Source organism: Mastigoproctus giganteus, chromosome 5, assembly GCF_048544385.1.
Source record: "Mastigoproctus giganteus isolate SK-2022 chromosome 5, ASM4854438v1, whole genome shotgun sequence".
Classification (NCBI taxonomy): domain Eukaryota; kingdom Metazoa; phylum Arthropoda; class Arachnida; order Uropygi; family Thelyphonidae; genus Mastigoproctus; species Mastigoproctus giganteus.
This window is the reverse complement of record NC_143579.1, coordinates 52,890,849-52,910,582: the sequence shown is the minus strand read 5'-3', so window position 1 is coordinate 52,910,582 and position 19,734 is coordinate 52,890,849. Positions and strand designations below refer to the sequence as shown.

Genomic DNA, 19,734 nt, shown 5'->3' with positions numbered 1-19,734 from the left:
GATGGCACCACTATCTTCAGGAAGATAAGTCCTTTCTTAGGAAAAGGATAATGAAGGAAGGATTTACCTTCCCCAAGATTGGAGTGATGGCTTCGGAGCAACTTTCATGATGTTTTTTTTTTTTATTATTATTACTATATTGGTGTCCAAGCATAATAGAGCCGCGGTAACTTCCACCAAGGCGGGATTCAAATCCTGGTCCATTAGGCTGGTAGTCCAGTGTCTTAATAATAAAGGGGGTGGGCCATCGCACACACCCCCTTTATTATTATTGTTATTTATTTATTTTATTTTCATTTTTTTTTCACACACAGGATATTGAGAGTTGTGTGTGTAATTAAATTTAAAAAAAGCTGAAGAGTGTGCAAATGTGCCATTAAATGGGAAGGCACTTAATTTTAAATGTGGTCTTGCCTTCTTTAACACTTTGAGTTGAATATGAAATAAATATTACTTGCATTGGAAATGATTCCTATAATTTAGTCTTTCCCCTAAACCAGAACTCTGTAGGATATTTGGTTATATCTGGATTTATTCCTTCTTGTAAAAAGGCAGTATAATTGGGAAAACATTTTAAATGTGAGTACTAGAGATATTTAAAAAAGCCTGCACTTCAAAGGAGTAATATGGTAAAAGAAGAGACTGTTAAAAGCCAATTAGCATTATAAGCAGGAGCATCGTAATGGGAGTTTACATTATGTATATATTATCAATCATTTCAAATGATGTAGAACTTTTTTACATCATAAGTTTTTTTGGAAAATTCTGTACTTTAGTACAAATTAATAATTATAGTAAATTGAGAGATAACATTTAGAATATTTTGAAGGTTTCTTTGTAGTTTTGTTAATTCTGAATATTTTTTTAAATTTTTTATTTGTGCTCACTAGTATTTCTCTTGTTTTGCATATATTGACTTTTTTTTATACTTATTACCTTAGAACTATAGTCATTTCTTGATTTACACAAATTTCATTTTACATATTCAGTTTACAAAATCAATATGTTGCTTCTCAATTTAAGAGACTTGAACCCTTGATTTAACAGAGCATGTGTCGGGTAACTATGGACCAATACTGAGACACTGTTACACTTCATCAGTGATAAGTGATTGAAATTACATGAAAAAGATCTCTGTGTTCAGCATGAATTTAAAATCAGTTTGTAAAAATGATTTTTGATACTACTTGACACATATTTTAAATAAGTACATCTATAATGTATAATTATCTTTCGTTTGAGGGTTAACCAAATTTAATGTGCACATTAACTCTTGCATGCAATTTCTGTGTGTCTATTATTTTTTATAATAAATTAGCTCTTCAGTTGCACATAGTTTTTCAGGGATGCACCTACTACATAAATTGAGAAATGACTAAATTTTAATATTTGTTTTGCTTTGCATAAAAGTATAACTGAATATTTTTAAATTGTAGGTCGTATATTAGATGGCCTTTTAGTGATGAGGAAAATTGAGAATGTGCCAACTGGACCAAATAACAAGCCAAAAATTCCTGTAATTATATCTCAGTGTGGAGAAATGTAATAGATATTTTTTTTCTTCTTTTTGTATGTTTTGTCAAAATAAAATATTTGTGTTTTTAAACTTCTCTTTAATTTGCAAAGTATGCTGAACAATTTTACACATGCCTTATAACATTAGTAATTAATTACATTACTATAAATGACCTTGTGAAGTTAGAGCACCTCTCACATTTACTGGTGGAATTTAGAAATTTAGCATACTTATAACCTTAATGCTCAATATCTTAACATCTGTTGTTCAGCCAGAAACTTATTCTTAAACCAATGAAATAAAAAAGTGAAAAGACAAAATAAATGTAGATAAGATATTTCCCATGAAAACTAAATTGTAATGGTAAGTGTTTTTAATACTTAATTTAAATAATCATTATATATTAAATTGAGTCTTAAAAATAATTTTGTTGAGCAAAGCAAACATGTGAAAAGTCACAGGCTGGTTAGCAACTGTTTAAATTTTAAGACTCGTGTTAATTTGATAAATAACATTGATGTGTTTCTTCTAGAAGATTATTTAAATTATGTTTAGTGAACATGCTGAAATGTTTCACATCATGCTTTGGTTTTTGTGGAAAATATTTTGCCTATCGTTTTTTTTTTTTTTTTTTTTTACATCTTTAAATGTCTTTTATTTATGAGTTTAAGACTGAACAACAAAACATTAATGTTCTAAATTTGTAAATTTTGCAGCAAGTGTTAGTGACACTCAGGTTTTTACAGAATTATTTATAACCATATAATAATTCTTGAAAGTAGAGTTGATTGGTTTCTTAGTGAGTTATTCAGGTTTATCAGCTTTGTAACATGCAGGTTGATCTTTGGATGCACACTTTAACAGCATAATATAATGGTGCAATATGGCCTAAGATATTGATGCACCAAAAATACAATAACAGTAGCTGATTAGAGAGCTTGCTATTTTGGAAACTTTATATTGCAAAATATTTGACCACATTTTGCTGTTTATGTGTTTGGATTAAAACATATCACCTGTATTATTGTGTTAAATATTTTTCTTTGAATGTTTTTTTTTATGTTAGTCATTTTATCATTAGCATTAGCATTAGTAGAGGCATTTGATGCAAGAAAGCAAGCTTATGCAGCATCAGCCAAAAAAAAAAAAAAAAAAAAAACCCCACTTCCACTTCACCCCTCTGTTCGTTCAAAATACCTGTCCAGCTGAGCCTTAAACTTATTTAGGCTATCAACCTCCACCACAAGGGATGGAAGTCTGTTCCACCAACCAACCACCCGCTGGCTAAAGGCAAATTTCCGCACGTCTATCCTACATCTGTCTTTCCTCAATTTGAATTTATGCCCTCTCAGGTGATTATTCTGAGCTAGAGGAAGAATCCCATCAGTGTTGAGCATGCTCAACCCATTCAAGGCTTTATACACCTCTATCAGATCACTTCGCTGGTGCCTAGTCTCCAGACACTGTAATTTGCAAAACTTAAGCCTTTCTTCATAAGAGCACCCCTTTGTTCCATTCACTAATCTTGTTGCCCTTCTTTGTACTCGTTCCAGCAGCTCTACATCCTTCTTGAAATGAGGCCTCCAGACCTGTATACAGTACTCTAGGTGTGGCCTGACCATCGCCTTATACAATGGAATAATCACCTCCTTATCCCTGCTGGAAAAATTCCTGTATATCATTGACAATACTCCATGAGCTACTCTTGCAGCCCGTCTGCACTGCTCAGAGAACTTCATATCTTATCATCAACAATAATAAAATTTGAACTAGAATGCTGCAGGACAGATTTCTATACTTGTTTGAATTTAAAAATTAATAGAATTATACTCAACCATCATCAACACTCTAGACCAGTGATACTCAAAGTGTGGTCTGGCACCGAGTTGGAAATTGGTCGTGGATGTTACCGGTCCTCAACTATTCATCCATTACCATTCCATGATATTTGTATTTTACAAAAGTACCATCCTGCGACAAATTGGAAATAAAAGAAACTGGTCCTTCACCACAGATAGTTTGAGAAGCACTGCTCTAGACCAGTGTTTCCCAAGCTGTGTTCTGTGAGATGTGAAAAAGTGTTCTGTGAAAAATCGTAATTAATAAATAAAAAAAATAATAATAAAATAAATAAATTTAGCATATTTGTAGCATACACCATTTTTGTATCATTATAATTTTTCACTTTTTTTTTTTTTGGTTATTAATATACTGGTATAGACTAATAATCAAATAGACCTTGGAACACTTTAGTTGGAACGCTTCCCCCTCTCCTTGAGGGAAAGGGGGAAGTGAACCGATATCATAACTAAAGTCACTTCCTTGTATATATATATTTTTTGCTAATTATCAGTATTTCAAAATACAAAGGGTACTAGGAAAGTTTTGCAATATGACGCAACAATGAATCACAGGAAGCTACTTGTTGCTGCATGTTGAGACATGTTCATACGTGCATAGTAGCCGCCGCGTCAAGTCGATGGGCTCAGTTATTCATTAGTAGTGAGAGTGTAAAGTGCTTGCGATGGCATCGTGGTCACGAAATGAGATAAGGACAGTTTTGCGGTATAATTTCGTGCGTGGTTTAACCAAAGACCAGTGCTTAAAAGAAATGACTCTTGCACTAGATGATGATTGTCCACATCGTACAACGATATTCAGGTGGTATAGAGAATTCCAAAGGGGAAATTTCACTCCGGAGGATTCTGAGAGGCCGGGAAGGCCACGAACGTCAGTTACGGAGGAAAACGTTACTGCTGTGAGGAAAATTCTTGACGAAAACAGGCGAGTGACCTACCAATAGATAGAGGATACTTTGGGCCTAAATGCACCAGCAATTCGTTCGATTCTGCAAGATCATTTGCACGTGAAGAAACTTTGTTCTCTCTGCGTGCCACATCAACTGACTGAAGAGCAGATGACACGACGTGTGACTTGGTGCCGGGAGATGTTAAAAAAGTTTGATAAGGGACAATCTCAGTATGTGAACAACATCGTGACAGGTGACGAGACTTGGCTGTACTATTACGATCTGCCGACCAAGGCTCAAAACAAAGTTTGGGTCTTTGATGATGACGACACACCCGTAATTGTCAGAAAATCCCGATCTGTAAAGAAGAAAATGATAGCTGTATTTTTCAAATCGAGTGGAATTGTGGAACGTGTCGTTTTGGACACGCAGAAGACAGTCACAGCTAAGTGATATACTGAACAATGCCTGCCTAAAGTCATTGGATCTATGAAGAACCTGCGGCCAAAGTCAAGAATGGACACCTGGTACCTCCATCACGAAAATGCTCCAGCTCACCGTGCCAAAGCCTGCACCGAATATTTGACCACGACAGGACTGAAACTTCTTGAGCACCCTCCCTACAGTTCAGACCTTGCTCCCTGCGACTTTGCACTGTTCCCGCATGTGAAAATGAAGCTAAAAGGGAGGCGGTTTTCCAGTGATGAGGACCTTCTACGGGCTTGGGACAACGAGTGTGCTTTACTCCCTAGTGAAACTTGGCAGAACTGGTTTAAAGATTGGTTTCGGAGGATGGAGAGGTGTATTGAATGTAGAGGAAATTACTTTGAAAAAATTAAATAAACAAAGCTGTATTGCAAAACTTTCCTAGTACCCTTTGTATTATTATTAAAATAAATGACCATGGATTTGTGGTTGAAAAAAAAAACAAACTTTAAAATTAAAATCAAATACTTCTGGTAGTGCAGCTGTGGTCGATGAAAACGAACACAATATTGTCACACTTCAAAGTGAGGATGAACAATCGCAGCATTTTGATTCCCAAAAATCCAAAGTGAAAAAACAGGAACCAACTAATAAAAGACCAAAACAAAAGTATGATTACGGTTATTTGAATTTCGGCTTTACATGTGTGAGAAATAAAGATGCTCCTGATGCACAGTGTATGCAATAAAATATTAGCAAACAGTTCTTTGGCTCCTGCTAAACTTGTGTTTTGTAAGTGTTCTGTAAATATATTGTGAGATGAAAAGAATTCCGTGACTAAAGAAGTTTGGGAAACGCTGCTCTAGACAATGGTTCTTAAAGAGGGGAAAAAAAGCTGCACACCTTTAAAAATAAAGAAATCCTTGAAAAGTACCAAAAATCTCTGAACAATATCAAAAGCAACAAACTCAGTTAGGCTGGCCATAGAGGATCCTTGTGATGAAATTGTAAAGGGGCAGAGAGGGAGAGGAATATTGCATTAAGAATGATATAGAAATTCTCAGAACAGAATATAACTGTAGACTGACAACAGTAGAACATGTGGATACTAGAGAAATATTGTGAAGGCAACAGACAACCTCAAAGATCTATAAATGTCATAAACTAAATTTTATGATAAGGAACACAGCAATTGACCAATCAGTCACTGTCCTTTTTAGTGTAAGCTTAAAATATTTTAGAATGTGATATTTCTTAGACTCTAAAACAGATATAAGGGATTTATAAATTATCGCTGCAATTCTGTCAGTGCATTGTTAGTAGTGACATATGATGGAAGGAAGCAAGCTTATATAGCATCATCCTCAAGGAGACTACACACACATCTGTCCATCCCCTCTAATAATTTGTATTATCCTTCCTTATATCTTAAATAAATAACACCAGATGGAAGTTTCTTCCAACAGTCACTACTCTCTGGCTGAAAGCACATTTTTTTACATCTATCCTGCAACCATCTCACATCATTCAGGAAAGAGTAAGGATACTTGTTAGTTAGTTAGTTATTTGGTTTTTAGGAGCATTAGAAAATACGGCCATATTGCTCCGGGAAATTTTAAAGGTAAAATTTTATTATGTGTTAAGGCCATATTGCAATATGACAGCAGGAGCTGTTTCTTTAACACTTTTGAAAATGTTACTTTATATCATTATCTGAATATCTAGTGAAATCTAGCAATGACTTTATTGACTTTGCACATGCCTTGTTGTTGTTTTGTTTGTTATTTGGTTTTTAGGAGCATTAGCAACTAAGGCCATATTGCTCTGAGGATATGCGGTGGTCATTCCCTGAACTTTCCGCATCCTCTGTATTTGGTGGGCATGGGCTCGAACCCCAGTCTAATCAAGAAGCGTGTGTTACGCACTGCTGCTCCTGACCACCTGGCTACGGAGGCACCACATGCCTTGTATATTCCTAAGAATTATGTCATGGTATGAACGGATGTTGTATCCACATTACACCCATTCTCATAGAACTGCCCATTAGACATGCCAGAAACGCTTTACAGAATGACTTCACTCTTAGCTCAGATCTAATAAGTTACTGATATGTGTGTGGGCTTTCAACTTCATCTGGCCAGTAACATTGCAGTAGTCGAGGGCACAAAGTGGCAGGAGTGCTGTGACTCGGGGGAGAACTGAGGGGAACGATTCTCCAACGCATCACAGCCTAAAAAAATGTGCAACTTGTGAAATGTTTGCCGAACTATCTGGAACGGAACATGATATTGCCATGGGGGATGTCTTTGTGTGTGCGCGATGTAAGGAGTGTAAGGAAATCAGACGACAACTCAGCATTGTTATGGGCCTATATGAGAGTTTGAAGGACAGGGTGGATGCCCTCGAAAGATCTAAATTGAGGGGCCCATCAGGCTCTCAGCTGCCCACATCAACGCCAGAGCTTGCACTTGGTCATCATGCAACACAGTAGCAACCCCCAAGGCAGAATGCGCTGGTCCCTCAGGAACTAGTAGTTGTTGGTGACTCTATTGTCAGGGAAACGGGAAACATCCTTTGTAAAAAGGAAAGGTGGAACAGGACCAGGGTATGTCTGCCAGGGGCAAAGGTTGATGACGTTGTAGAGCGGATATCATCTTTTAAGGGCACAAAAGGTGATATAGTTGTACATGTTGGCACTAATGATATCAAGAATAGGAGACCAGCAGAATTACTTAACAAGTACAGGTCACTGATGAAAAAAAGCCGTGAATTAGGGTGAATTTGAAAGTGTCTGCAATTCTGCCCAGACACGATAGGAAGGAGTATATGATGAGAGCCTTGTCGATCAATTCGGTCCTGGAAAGATTGTGCAAGGCTCAAGGGATAGAATTTTTTTCAGCCTGGACTGTACTTGTTAACAGGAGAGACTGCTTCTACAGGGATGGGATACACTTAAATAGAAAGGGTGCAAGAATATTTGCTGATGCTATCGAGGCAGCGTTGGGTGGGTCGGAAAACTGATAGTTTGGGGGGATACAAGGACTAACAGTTTAACAGTAGCCGTAGGCAGAGGTGAAGGTGATTCTTGCACAACTTCTATTAGAATAAGTAGTGACCTGGAGCGAGGGGTGTTGGGGGTTTCAGGGACGGGTGGCAGTCATCGTGAAACAGGTGGGTATGTGGGATGTGTTAATGTAACTAGGAATAGGAGTAGGAGCATGTATACTTGCATGTATACCAATGCTAGAAGTATAGTAAATAAATTTGATGAATTTGAAGTGTTGGTCAAGACATCAAAGGCGGATATTGTTGGGATATCAGAGACATGGTGTCACACTGATATAAGGAATGCCGAACTGGAATTTGGGGAGTACAATGTGTACAGAAAGGTAGACAGGATAGGAAGGGAGGAGGCGTTATGCTGTTAATTAAGAAAAACATAAAATCAAAAGAAGTGCATCCAGTTGATATAGATGAACAGTGCACTGTTCAGTCAGTTTGGTGTGACATAAGCACTGAGAAAGCAAAAATAAGAGTAGGAGTGTGTTATAGGCCTAATGACTCGAATGAGTACAATGAACAATTGTACAGAGAAATAGAGTGGGCTAGTAAATCGGAATGTCTTATAATGGAGGATTTTAACTTCCCAGATATTGACTGGAACTTGTGGGTTGGGCACTCACACACTAGTCAGACTTTTGTGGATTTATTGGATGATTGTTTTCTGCAGCAGAATGTTCGAGAGGCAACCCGAGAAAGTAATACTCTTGATCTGGTTATCAGCAATGATCATTCATGTATTAGGAATTTGCAGATAAAAGAACCACTAGGTGGCAGGGATCACAGTGTACTGATGTGGGATTTACTTAAAGATTTAATTACAATCAGGGGTAAAGGAAAGGGTTTTTGCTTCCGTAAAGGCGAGTACAGTGGTCTCCGACAGTTTTTAAATTCTGTACAGTGGGATCAACTGACGATGTTACCAACAGTAAATTCTAAGTGGGAAGCATTCAAGGAATTAATCGTTGATGCTACTAAAAGTTTCATACCTATTAAGAAATATTGTTCAAGGTTTAGGCCTAAATGGTTGTCAAATGAACTAATGAGACTCGTAACAGAGAAGAAAAATGCATGGGATGCATATAAATTATCAAGCGACTCAGAAGCCTATGGCAGATATAAGTTAATCTGTAATCAGATCACAAAGGAGGTTCGGCAGGCGAAGGCAGATTACGAGAAATCCTTGGCAAAAGATACTAAGAAAAACAGCAAGGATTTCTTTACTTATATAAACTCTAAAAGGAAGGGGATGAATCTGATTGGTCCACTTGACATCGATGGTTCGACTGTTGATGATCCTGCTCAGATAGCAAACAAACTGAATGAGTATTTTGCATCTACATTCACACATGAGGAATTATTAAGGTTTGAAAATGGCAGAAGGTTATCAAATTGTAGCAGGATACTTAATGATTTTGTAATAACTGAGAGCAAAGCAAAGAGAAACTGTTGAAGTTAAACGTAAGAAAAGCACCTGGGGTGGATGGGATCTATCCAGTTATATTAAAGGAGGCGGCAAAGCAACTAAGGAAACCCTTAGCCATAATTATGAGAGCATCCTTGGACTCAGGGGAGGTTCCCACGGACTGGAGATGTGCAAATGTATCTCCAATTCACAAAGGGGGTTCAAAGGGTGACACGAGTAATTACAGACCAGTTAGTTTAACTTCTGTTCCGGGTAAAATAATGGAGTCGCTGGTTAAAGATGCATTGCAGGATCATCTAGACAAGACTGCAGCAATAATTCAGACACAGCATGGATTTGTTAAGGGAAAGTCTTGTCTGACAAATTTGATTGGTTATTATGATGTGGTTACAAAGAAACTGGATGCAAAAAATAATTTTGATATCATATATTTGGATTTCAGGAAAGCTTTTGACACTGTTGCGCATGGAAGACTATTGTACAAATTGGAGCAGAATGATATTAAGGGTAAGTTGCTACAATGGATAAAAGGATGGTTAAGTGCGAGAAGACAGAGGGTGGTAATCAGTGGGTGCTGCTCTTCTTGGACTAATGTTATTAGTGGAGTCCCACAGGGTTTGGTGTTGGGTCCACTGTTGTTTTGTATATTTATCAATGATATTGATGAAGGTATATCAGACTTAGTGCCGAAGTTTGCAGATGATGCAAAGGTTGGCAGGGTTGTTAATGACAGTAATGGCGGTGTGCTACTGCAACAGGATCTAGATAATTTGGGCAGATGGGCTAAGAAGTGGCAACTGAAGTTTAACCTTGACAAATGCAAAGTACTGCATATGGGTAGAAGTAACCCCAGAGAAACGTACCAACTGTGTGGTACTACACTTAAGGTGGTAGAAAATGATAAAGACCTGGGAGTAATTGTGTCAGATATGAAGTTTTCTGAGCAATGCAGACAGGCTGCCAGGGCAGGTCATGGGGTTTTGTCAATGATATATAGGAATTTTGCTAGCAGGGAAAATTAGGTGATTATCCCTCTGTATAAGGCAATGGTCAGGCCACGCCTTGAGTACTGCGTACAGGTCTGGAGGCCTCATTTTAGGAAGGATGTAGATTTACTTGAGCGTGTACAGAGAAGGGCAACAAGATTGGCGAGGGGAATGAAGGGATCCTCTTACCAAGAGAGGCTTAAGTTCTGCAAATTGCAGTGGCTGGAGACTAGGCACCTGCGCGGTGATCTGATTGAGGTGTATAAGGCCTTGAATGGGTTGAGCACGCTGAATTCTGATGGGATCCTTCCACTTGTTCAGATTACGAACCTAAGGGGACATAAATTCAAATTAAGAGAGGACAGATGTACAATAGATGTGCGGAAATTTGCCTTTAGCCAGCGGGTGGTTAATTGCTGGAACAAACTTCCATCTGTCGTTGTGGAAGTTGATAGGTTGAATAAATTTAAGGAGGAACTGGACAGGCATTTGGAGGGAATGGTGTGATTTTTTTTTTTTTTTTTTTTTTGGCTGATGCTGCATAAGCTCATACATTTGCTTTCTTGTATCACATGCCACTACTACTACTACTACTACTATTGCATGTTTTGTCAAATTAAGGTTTGACCATCACTTTTATAGTGACAGATTTAGTAATGCAAGATCTTGAAACTAAGATTTTACCTTGTCCCTCTAAGTCCCTGTCCTCCTGCTGCTGTTATGTGGGTGACACATTTGCCCTAAGCCTTCAGTTTATATTGGAGGAGGTAAATTCTTTGCCCCCCCCCTTCTGAGATGTACTAATCAAGCATGTGGGCTTCAGCACTGAAACCTTAGTGTAGAGGAAGTCAATTTGTGCAAGTCAATTCACATACTTTCTCACAGCTTATGCATATGCACATAAGGTTTCCACCACTTGTGCCTTGTTACATCACACCTGGTCCCACTGTAGTACAGCCAAACTTAGACAAGAGATCAATCTCAAAAAATACAATCTCTGCAGATGTGCCTTTCCTCAGACAGTACAGGACAAGTTTAGCACCCCTCCCTCCCTCCCACTTGACCTGCATTTGTTGCTGTTAGCTATGAATGCAGGTCAAGTTCATCCCTTTATACACAGGCTTTTCCTGTATTATTTCATGGATTCTATGGGTGGAAGGTGTTGGGTACATTCAACTTCCAATCCATATCTTGTCAGTGGTCTCACAGATGAAACTATCCTTCTGCTTTTAATGAAGAACAGGGTGATTTATCATATAGAGTGCCCCCAACTCCAATGAATGCAAATTAGATCAAACCAAGAGGAATATGTGAGTCTGCATAGGTGAGCATTTGATTTCTACACAAAGGGTGGGGGGACGTTTACTCAATCCATTTAGTTTAAATAAATTGAATAAACTAAAGGCTGATGGTATCCTTACTCTTTTCTCAGGCGCCTCCATAGCCAGGTGGGAAGGAGCAGCAGTGCGTAGCACATGCTTCTTGATTAGACCGGGGTTCAAGCCCATCACCACCAAATACGGAGGATGCGGAAAGGTCAGGGAATGACCACCGCATATCCTCAGAGCAATATGGCCTTAGTTGCTAATGCTCCTAAAAACCAAATAACAAACAAAACAACAAGGCATGTGCAAAGTCAATAAAGTCATTGCTAGATTTCACTAGATATTCAGATAATGATATAAAGTAACATTTTCAAAAGTGTTAAAGAAACAACTCCTGCTGTCATATTGCAATATGGCCTTAACACATAATAAAATTTTACCTGCATCCTCTCACCATTCTTATTCCAATGATTATTGATATCAGGATATCAGAGTATTATAATCACTGTATCACTGTTTATATATCCATAGTATGTTTTGCCAACATTTTGTTATCACTGATTTTTTTTTTATCAAAATCAAATTTAAATTAACATTTGTAGTCGGTTTTGAATCCAGCAGCAAAGAATAGTGATTAACATTGTATTCAGCAAGGGCTGCTAAGTTCAGTACTTATGTGTTTAGCTGCTTTTTTTAAAGTTTTATCAATTACTCAGTTCCCATTAAACTTCTTCTCTCTTTTTTTTTTTTTTTTTTTGTAATTTTCCAATCATAGTTTTCTTCCTGGTGCAGTTACCTTTCATTTCAGAAGTTTCTCATTTCAGAAGTTCCTCATTTCAAATCAGCTGAAAAACTTAGATATTATATAACTATTCCTTACAAAGAGATAGCAAGCTTTTATCTATTATATAATTGAAAAATAATATATTATTTTTGAATAAATAACTTGAATAAATAATATAATAAAGAAAAGAATAAAGTAAGAAAGGGCAAAAAAGACAAGCATCAACGGCTATGACACATTGCCAACTGCAAGTTGCCAGAATTGAAATGTATGAATTAAGAATACATTAGCAGAATGGCCAAATCAAGTAAGCAGTGAAATAAGGAGGAGAAATTGTTGAAGTTAAACATAAGAAAGGCACATGGGGTGGATAGGATCTATCCAGTTATATTAAAGGAGGTGGCAAAGCAACTAGCAAACCCTTAGCCATAATTATGAGAGCATCCTTGGACTCGGGGGAGGTCCCCACGGACTGGAAATGTGCAAATGTATCCCCAATTCACAAATGGGGATCGAAGGGTGACACGAGTAATTACAGACCAGTTAGTTTAACTTCTGTTCCGGGTAAAATAATGGAGTCACTGGCCTATGTATAAGTATAGTGCGAAAGCATCAATAATACATAGCCAAATCTGAATAAACAGAATATTAGCAAAGCGGCATCATTTTAAGTTATATCTCATATTGTGAATACCTTCACAATGAGTTGCCATGATATTGCACTACTTCAAATAAGTAACGCTTCACCTGAGGAGAAGACTAATGTTACTTATTCTCAGATGGATACCACCACCCAGACGGCACCGTTTCAGGGCTATTTTGTATATGTGTGGGATAATAACTCAACTATCCACTTGTCCCTATTAGACTTAGAAAAGAAAAAAGGTAGAGGGAAAGTAATAGTAGGAGTGGAAGAGGAAAAGAAACGGTGTAGAAGAATGAAAGGGACAGTAACTCCTTCAACTCGCACCACTCAAAAACTCATAAACTCCTCAAATAGGCAAAGCTTCCCCAGTGGAGAAGGCTGTTGTTACCTATTCTTGGAAACTCCGGACATCATCAGGTTCCCCCTGGTGCCGTTTCAGGGCTATTTGACCCTTCTTCGGTGGGTGGGTAGATACCCGAGTGATGCAATGATGGCAAAACAGTTATGAAGTATAACTCCACAATATGAGAGATGCCTGGTGTGTGATGTATTTAGACTATAAAGCATTTAGGGCGTAAGCCTCAAGCTATGGAAAAGTCTAGACTATGCATAAGTATAGTGCGAAAGCATCAATAATACATGTATTATTCTTTAGCTGGAACAAACTTCCATCTGTCGTTGTGGAAGTTGATAGGTTGAATAAATTTAAGGAGAAACTGAACAGGCATTTGGAGGGAATGGTGGGATTTTTTTTTTTTTTTTTTTTTTTGCCTGATGCTGCATAAGCTCATACACTTGCTTTCTTGCATCACATGCCACTACTACTACTATAAGAAAAATGTAAATCTGAGTGTTTCTGATAATAAGTTCTGGTGTATTGAAAGCTAACATACGTGAGGAGTAAAGTTTCTGATATTCATAAGAGCAAAGAAAAGCTTAAACATTAAAATACAGTGTTAATATTTTTTGAAAGTTTTTTTATTTCATAGTACTGAATTTTTTCATAACTTTTTAGTAACTTCAGGGACTACATGCCTTTCATTTGTATTTAACAGAAAATCAGCTTAAACCTTAAGATTGGTTTTATGTGTGTGTATATACAGCGTCATCGAAAAAGGTGTCCATGATTTCCCTTTTAATTATCTTCAGAAATATTTGATCGATTGCTAAGATCGTAACAGCAAACAGTGTGGTAACTCACTAAGTTTCATTTGACACCTCAACCAATGACCTTAGCTGTGCTGTGAGTGTGCACAGAATGACTCCTATGCATACTACCTCAGTCAGTGTCAATAAGATGACCGTGCAACAGAAAGCACAGTGTGTATGTTTTGTGGTATGCTGAATTTAAATCTGTCATAACAGTGAAACGTCACAACACACACTGTGCTTTCTGTTGTATGGCCATTTACTGACACTGACTGAGGTAGTGCGCATAAGATTCATTCTGTGCACACTCACAGCACAGCCAAGGTCATTGTTGAGGTGTCAAATAAAACTTAGTGAGTTACCACACTGTTTGCTGTTACGATCACAGCAATCAATCAGATATTTTCGAAGATAATTAAAAAGAGAAATCATGGACACCTTTTTTTGATGACCCCATATTAATATTGACCTAAAGATACAAAGCATATGGAGTATCAGTAGCAACAAAATAAATAAAAATTCTGTTAAATGTAGTAGTAGTAGTAGTAGTAGTAGTGGCATGTGATGCAAGAAAGCATGTGTATGAGCTTATGCAGCATCGGTCAAAAAAAAAAAAGTATTATGTAACCCACATATACTTCACTTTTATCACTTTCATCTGAGTACTGTGAAAGCCACTCTTTAAAATTGCATAAACTTTTCAATTCCATGCAGTTAGATGAGACATTAGTAATCTTTTAGGCTAAAGGCAAAATTTTCTTACATCTTAAACCTGCAGTTATCTTTTCTTAATTTAAAGCAGTGTTCCCGCACACACACACACACACACACACACACACACACACACACACACACACATGCATGTGTGTGTTGCCCAAGAAAGAGGAAAGATAGCTTCAATGTTTAGTTTGCTTAACCCTTCCAAAGCTTTAACTACATAATCAGATTATGTAAATATTTTTTTGATACTTCTCATCCATCCTTATTTCTCTTTTTTTTTTTTTTTTTTTTTTAGCTTTATATTCTGAGCCACCCACCTAAATTCAACAGAAGTTTATTATTTCATTGTCATGGCAGCCACACATACAATTTTTTAACAAAATGATATCCATGTGTATATCAGTCAAGATTATGATCGTGACCAGCTGTAAAAAAGAAACAGAATTTAGTAAAGCAAAAACTGGAATTCTCCAGTTTGCAGATAGTAATAGACATATAAGATCTTAATTTGCTATTGTTCATATGCCAAACAGTCTTTAATCTGTACTGGATATTAAAACTTTGTTCTTTTGTTTTGAGCAGATTTTAAGATTTTGGTCTCCGTAGGCACTAAATGAGAACACTTATTTAGAAGCTGAAATATATAATAGTTTATTATATAGACTGAGTGATCACTGAATTATGACCACCTACCTAATACTGCATAGGTCCTCCTTTTGCCCTTAGTACAGCAGCTATCCGACGTGGCATTGATTCGACAAGATGTTGGAAAGCGTTCAGGAGGCCATCAAAGCTGTGTGTAATGCGGTCAGCAATGCAGGTATGGAGGTGATTGGTGTATCCAGATGCCTGATATGCCTTTCCATAGTGTCCCACAAGTGCTCTATGGGATTGATATTGGGGGAGTTTGGAGGCCAATTGATATGCTGGAAGTCAGAACCATGTTCCTCAAACCATTTCTGCCCAACAAGCGCCCGATGGCTAGGCACATTGTCATCTTGGAAGACACCATTGCCATTCAGGAAAAAGTGTAATATAGCAGGGCGTACACAATCAGCAAGCAGTTGACGATAGCAGAGACCACTGATATGTTGTTCCACATGCACCAGGGGTCCAAGTTCCTGCCAGTGAAACATGCCCCACACCATACAACTGCCTCTACCCGCCTGCACTTTTGATACCATGCATGATGGATGAAGAGCCACATACACGGCCATCCACGGTGTGGAGTAAATAATGTGACTCATCTGACCAGCACACCTTCTGCCAGTCTTCTAATGTCCAACTTGCATGCTCTTTGCACCAGGCGAGTCTTTTACGCTTGGTAGGAGAGGATGCCGTAGGGGTTGTCTGCTGGTATAGCCCATATGTGCGAGTGTGCAATGCATGGTCATGCCAGATGTTCCAGGTTGGCTCATGTTGTATTAGGTAGTCAATCTTCAACAGTGCTGCACCTGTTCGCCTATACAAGTCATTGGACCCGATGCTCAACCATAATATCAACCTTTCACTGACCTTTTCAGTTTTGCCATCGAGTTTGACCATTTTGACGCCAGTCCTGGTTCACTTTAACTACAACGGCTCTTGAACACCCCACCAGTTCAGCTGTTTGGTAATTTTGGCACCAGCTTGTCGAGCACCCACAATCTGACCTCTATAATATAAAGTCCTTTAAATCCTTCCTTTTACCCATTACGCTCAGAATTTAACTATATACTGAACCACCGACACCTTATCTATGCTACATAGATCGACTAAATCCACACTCTCATACCTCACGTGGTCAATGAGTCGCATTTAGCTTTCATAGGGGTAGTCATAATTCAGTGATCACTCAGTGTATATATATATATTTATTATATAAATATATATATATATATATATAAAGCAGTCTACAGAATGGAATTTTTTCTGTTTAATTATTGACAAATGGAATTTCCCCATAAAGTGTTTTAGATATATTAGGCTGATATATGCATTCACTATATGAAAAATTATAAGAGGCGTACTTAACTGTTGGTGTTGCCAGGAATTTGGGGGGGGGGGGGAAGTTGACCTCTAACATGAATAATTATTGACTCCTGACTGCTAAATACAGTCGATTTGCCAATCTGCACTGGACCAGTGTGGCAAGCTATGGTCCATTTCCCTCAACATGAATTGTTGAGGAGGCGTCCATTCTACAGTGGATTGATAATGGCTGCTGCTTACCTTACCTTTTTTTTTTTTATCTGAGATAAGTAATAAATTATAAATTTCCAGGATGCAATTACTATGTTCTCCCTCCCCCTTTAATGCCTTTGTGCCTTATTGTTATCCTTTGCATTTTCTAGGCAATGTCGTGGGGGTGTGGAACTTATTTGATGCCATAGGCAGGTGCCTAAATTTCTGCATGAACCTGGGTCTTAATTCAAAAGTTTTATATTTGTTTAAAAAAATTAGATTTGAAAGTGGTTAGGAACTGATTGCTAATAATGCAATTAGCACAAATCCGAAAAAAAAAATTAATATAAACCTGTTAGTAATGTAAAACAAAAATCCATTCCGATAAATATTTGAAGTTGTTTAATTGGCTCATTGTAGTTTGAAATTTTTTCAGAATTATGGATTCTGAAATATTATGAAATATTACAAATAATATTATGATTTATAAAAATTCGAAAATTAAATGGATATTTTTTTCTTGAACAAGTCAAAAAGTTTTCTAAAGAAAACTTTAAATTTATTTACATATTATTTTTTTCTCTTTTGAAATTAGTTAACGACTGCTTATTTTGATCTTATTATAGTTGCCTATATTCCCAATAGATGGGGACACCATCTGTGCAAAAATATAAATATTGCAGTAAATCATCGAACATGGCATTCTTTTCGCCCATTTTACTACATTCGTGCTGTAACCATATATGTGTGTTATCAGCACAAGTAATAAGATCAAGGTTAGGACTAACAGTTTATATTTTACGAAATGGTTTTTGCCCCCTCTCCTTTTTTTTTTATTCTCACACCTGCAACAGCAGTACTTTCAAGCGATGTTTGTGCTGATCATATGCCAAGTTTGGTGTAGGAGCTGCAGTAACGGCCGGATGTCATTGACTGGAATTACTACAGGCCCCTTCAGTAAAGTTTCTCAGCGTTCGGGTCCATTTTTATTGCAGCCCACTTTTTATTGCTGCCGATGGGCAGTGTGCGCTTGTCTGCTCACCCATTTCGCCACCAAATATATCGCCAGAGACAGCTTTGCTTATTTTTCTGAAGGTATTCTGTGCTGTGGACTGTGACTAACCAGTCGGAAACTTCTCGTAAAAACGTCTGCTTTCAAAGTCGTAAAAATGTTGCGACATTCCGAGTGTTCGGACCTCGTAAGAGACGCGCTATACAGGCCTCGGAGGAGGCTCACGGTCTAGTCAGTGTTTATGCTAACCCACTTCCTGACCAAACTGTGTTCAGCACTGCTAAATTACACACCCCATATATCATCATACATATGGTCTGAACAATACGAATACAGAATCAGTGATGAAATAAGACTAATCGTCAGCGTTAAATAATACGAATACAAGACACGGGCTATTGCAACGAGCCTTCTAACCTTTTTTATCTAAACCAAGGTCGCTATGATTTCGTTCAGTGTACACATTGTTTCTGCTTTCGGTTTAAGAATAATCTTACACCCTTCAGTTCATTCATTATGACATGGAATGATAAACCATTCAGATTCCTCACACTGTCCAAACTTCACGTTTATGTCAACACAAAGATTGTGCAATTTCATTATTTAATGTTAAAAATGAGCACCCGTATCTCTTTCATCTCATACATAATGAAGAATAAGCTCTCCTACTTTTCAAGAGTTACGCTGTTTGCAAAGGATATGCAAAGAAAGCATCTTGTGTATATTTCCTATAGTTATATGAAGGATACTGTGGTGTATTTGATATGTTTGTACGAGGTGCGATCAGCTCATCTATACGTAGTAATGCATTAATACCCCCCCCTTCCGACACACACACACACACACACAGTCAGTATAAATTGGCACGCGCGTGAAATTGAAGATGTTTTATATGTTTTGTATCATTTTAAAATGGGTGATTTTACTGAGCAGCAAATTACATAAAATTCTGTTTCAAATTATGGAAATTGCGAAATATCCACGAAATGTTAAAAATAGCTTTCGGAAAAGATGATATGTCTTCCGAAGGATTTTCAGTCGTTCGCAAAGTTTCAAGAGGGCTGGTTGGCTGTCGAAGATGATCCTCACTTTGGCCGTCCTTCAGCTTCAAAAATTAATGATTCAATCACTCGTGATCTGATCAAGTGTTAAACAGCGTTCACGCTTGATCAGATCAGGAATTTAACTACCCGCGAAGTTGGTAGTGAAATCAGTATTTATGGGACATGCCAATCAATTTTTACACTGGGAATGCGAGGCGTTTCAGCAAAGTTCGTGCCTCACATCCACTGCTATTCACAGTGAGCGCGAGTCCTTCCATGTCGGGAACTTCGTCAACATGCTGCTGCTGACTCACACTTTGTTTTTTCTATCATTACTGGTGGCGAATTGTGGGTGTATGGCTATGATCTGGAAACAAAGGCCCAGTGCTCTCCATGGAAGATTCTGTCGTTTCCAAGGCCCAAAAAATCAAGACGACTTCCATCAAATGTGAAGATCATGCTTATCATAATTTTTGACTCCCAAGACATTATTCATTATGAATTTATCCTGCATGGTCAAACAGTGAACCGGGTATACCAAAAACAATTCAATTGTGATTGTGCGGTGCTGTTCGGAGAAAATGGCCGGAAACGTAGGCTTTCTTGATATGGCGTTTGCATCATAACAACGCCTCTGCACACGCCGCGCTTTACATTTGAGGATTTCTTGCAAAACGCACTATCACTGTTGGTCTCCCATCCGCCATACTTCTGCAAGCTTAAAACCTC

At 37.8% G+C, this 19,734-nt stretch overlaps 1 protein-coding gene across 1 annotated transcript in view; it reads left to right on the top strand.

The window, feature by feature from the left end:
* LOC150085394 (peptidyl-prolyl cis-trans isomerase H) overlaps positions 1-1,546 on the top strand; it is a 48,055-nt gene extending 46,509 nt beyond the window's left edge. The window contains exon 7 of the mRNA XM_090373198.1: positions 1,437-1,546. Within this exon, the coding sequence (XP_090229324.1) occupies positions 1,437-1,546 (110 nt within the window). The remainder of the gene's footprint in view (positions 1-1,436) is intronic.
* The last annotated feature ends 18,188 nt before the right edge of the window (positions 1,547-19,734 follow it).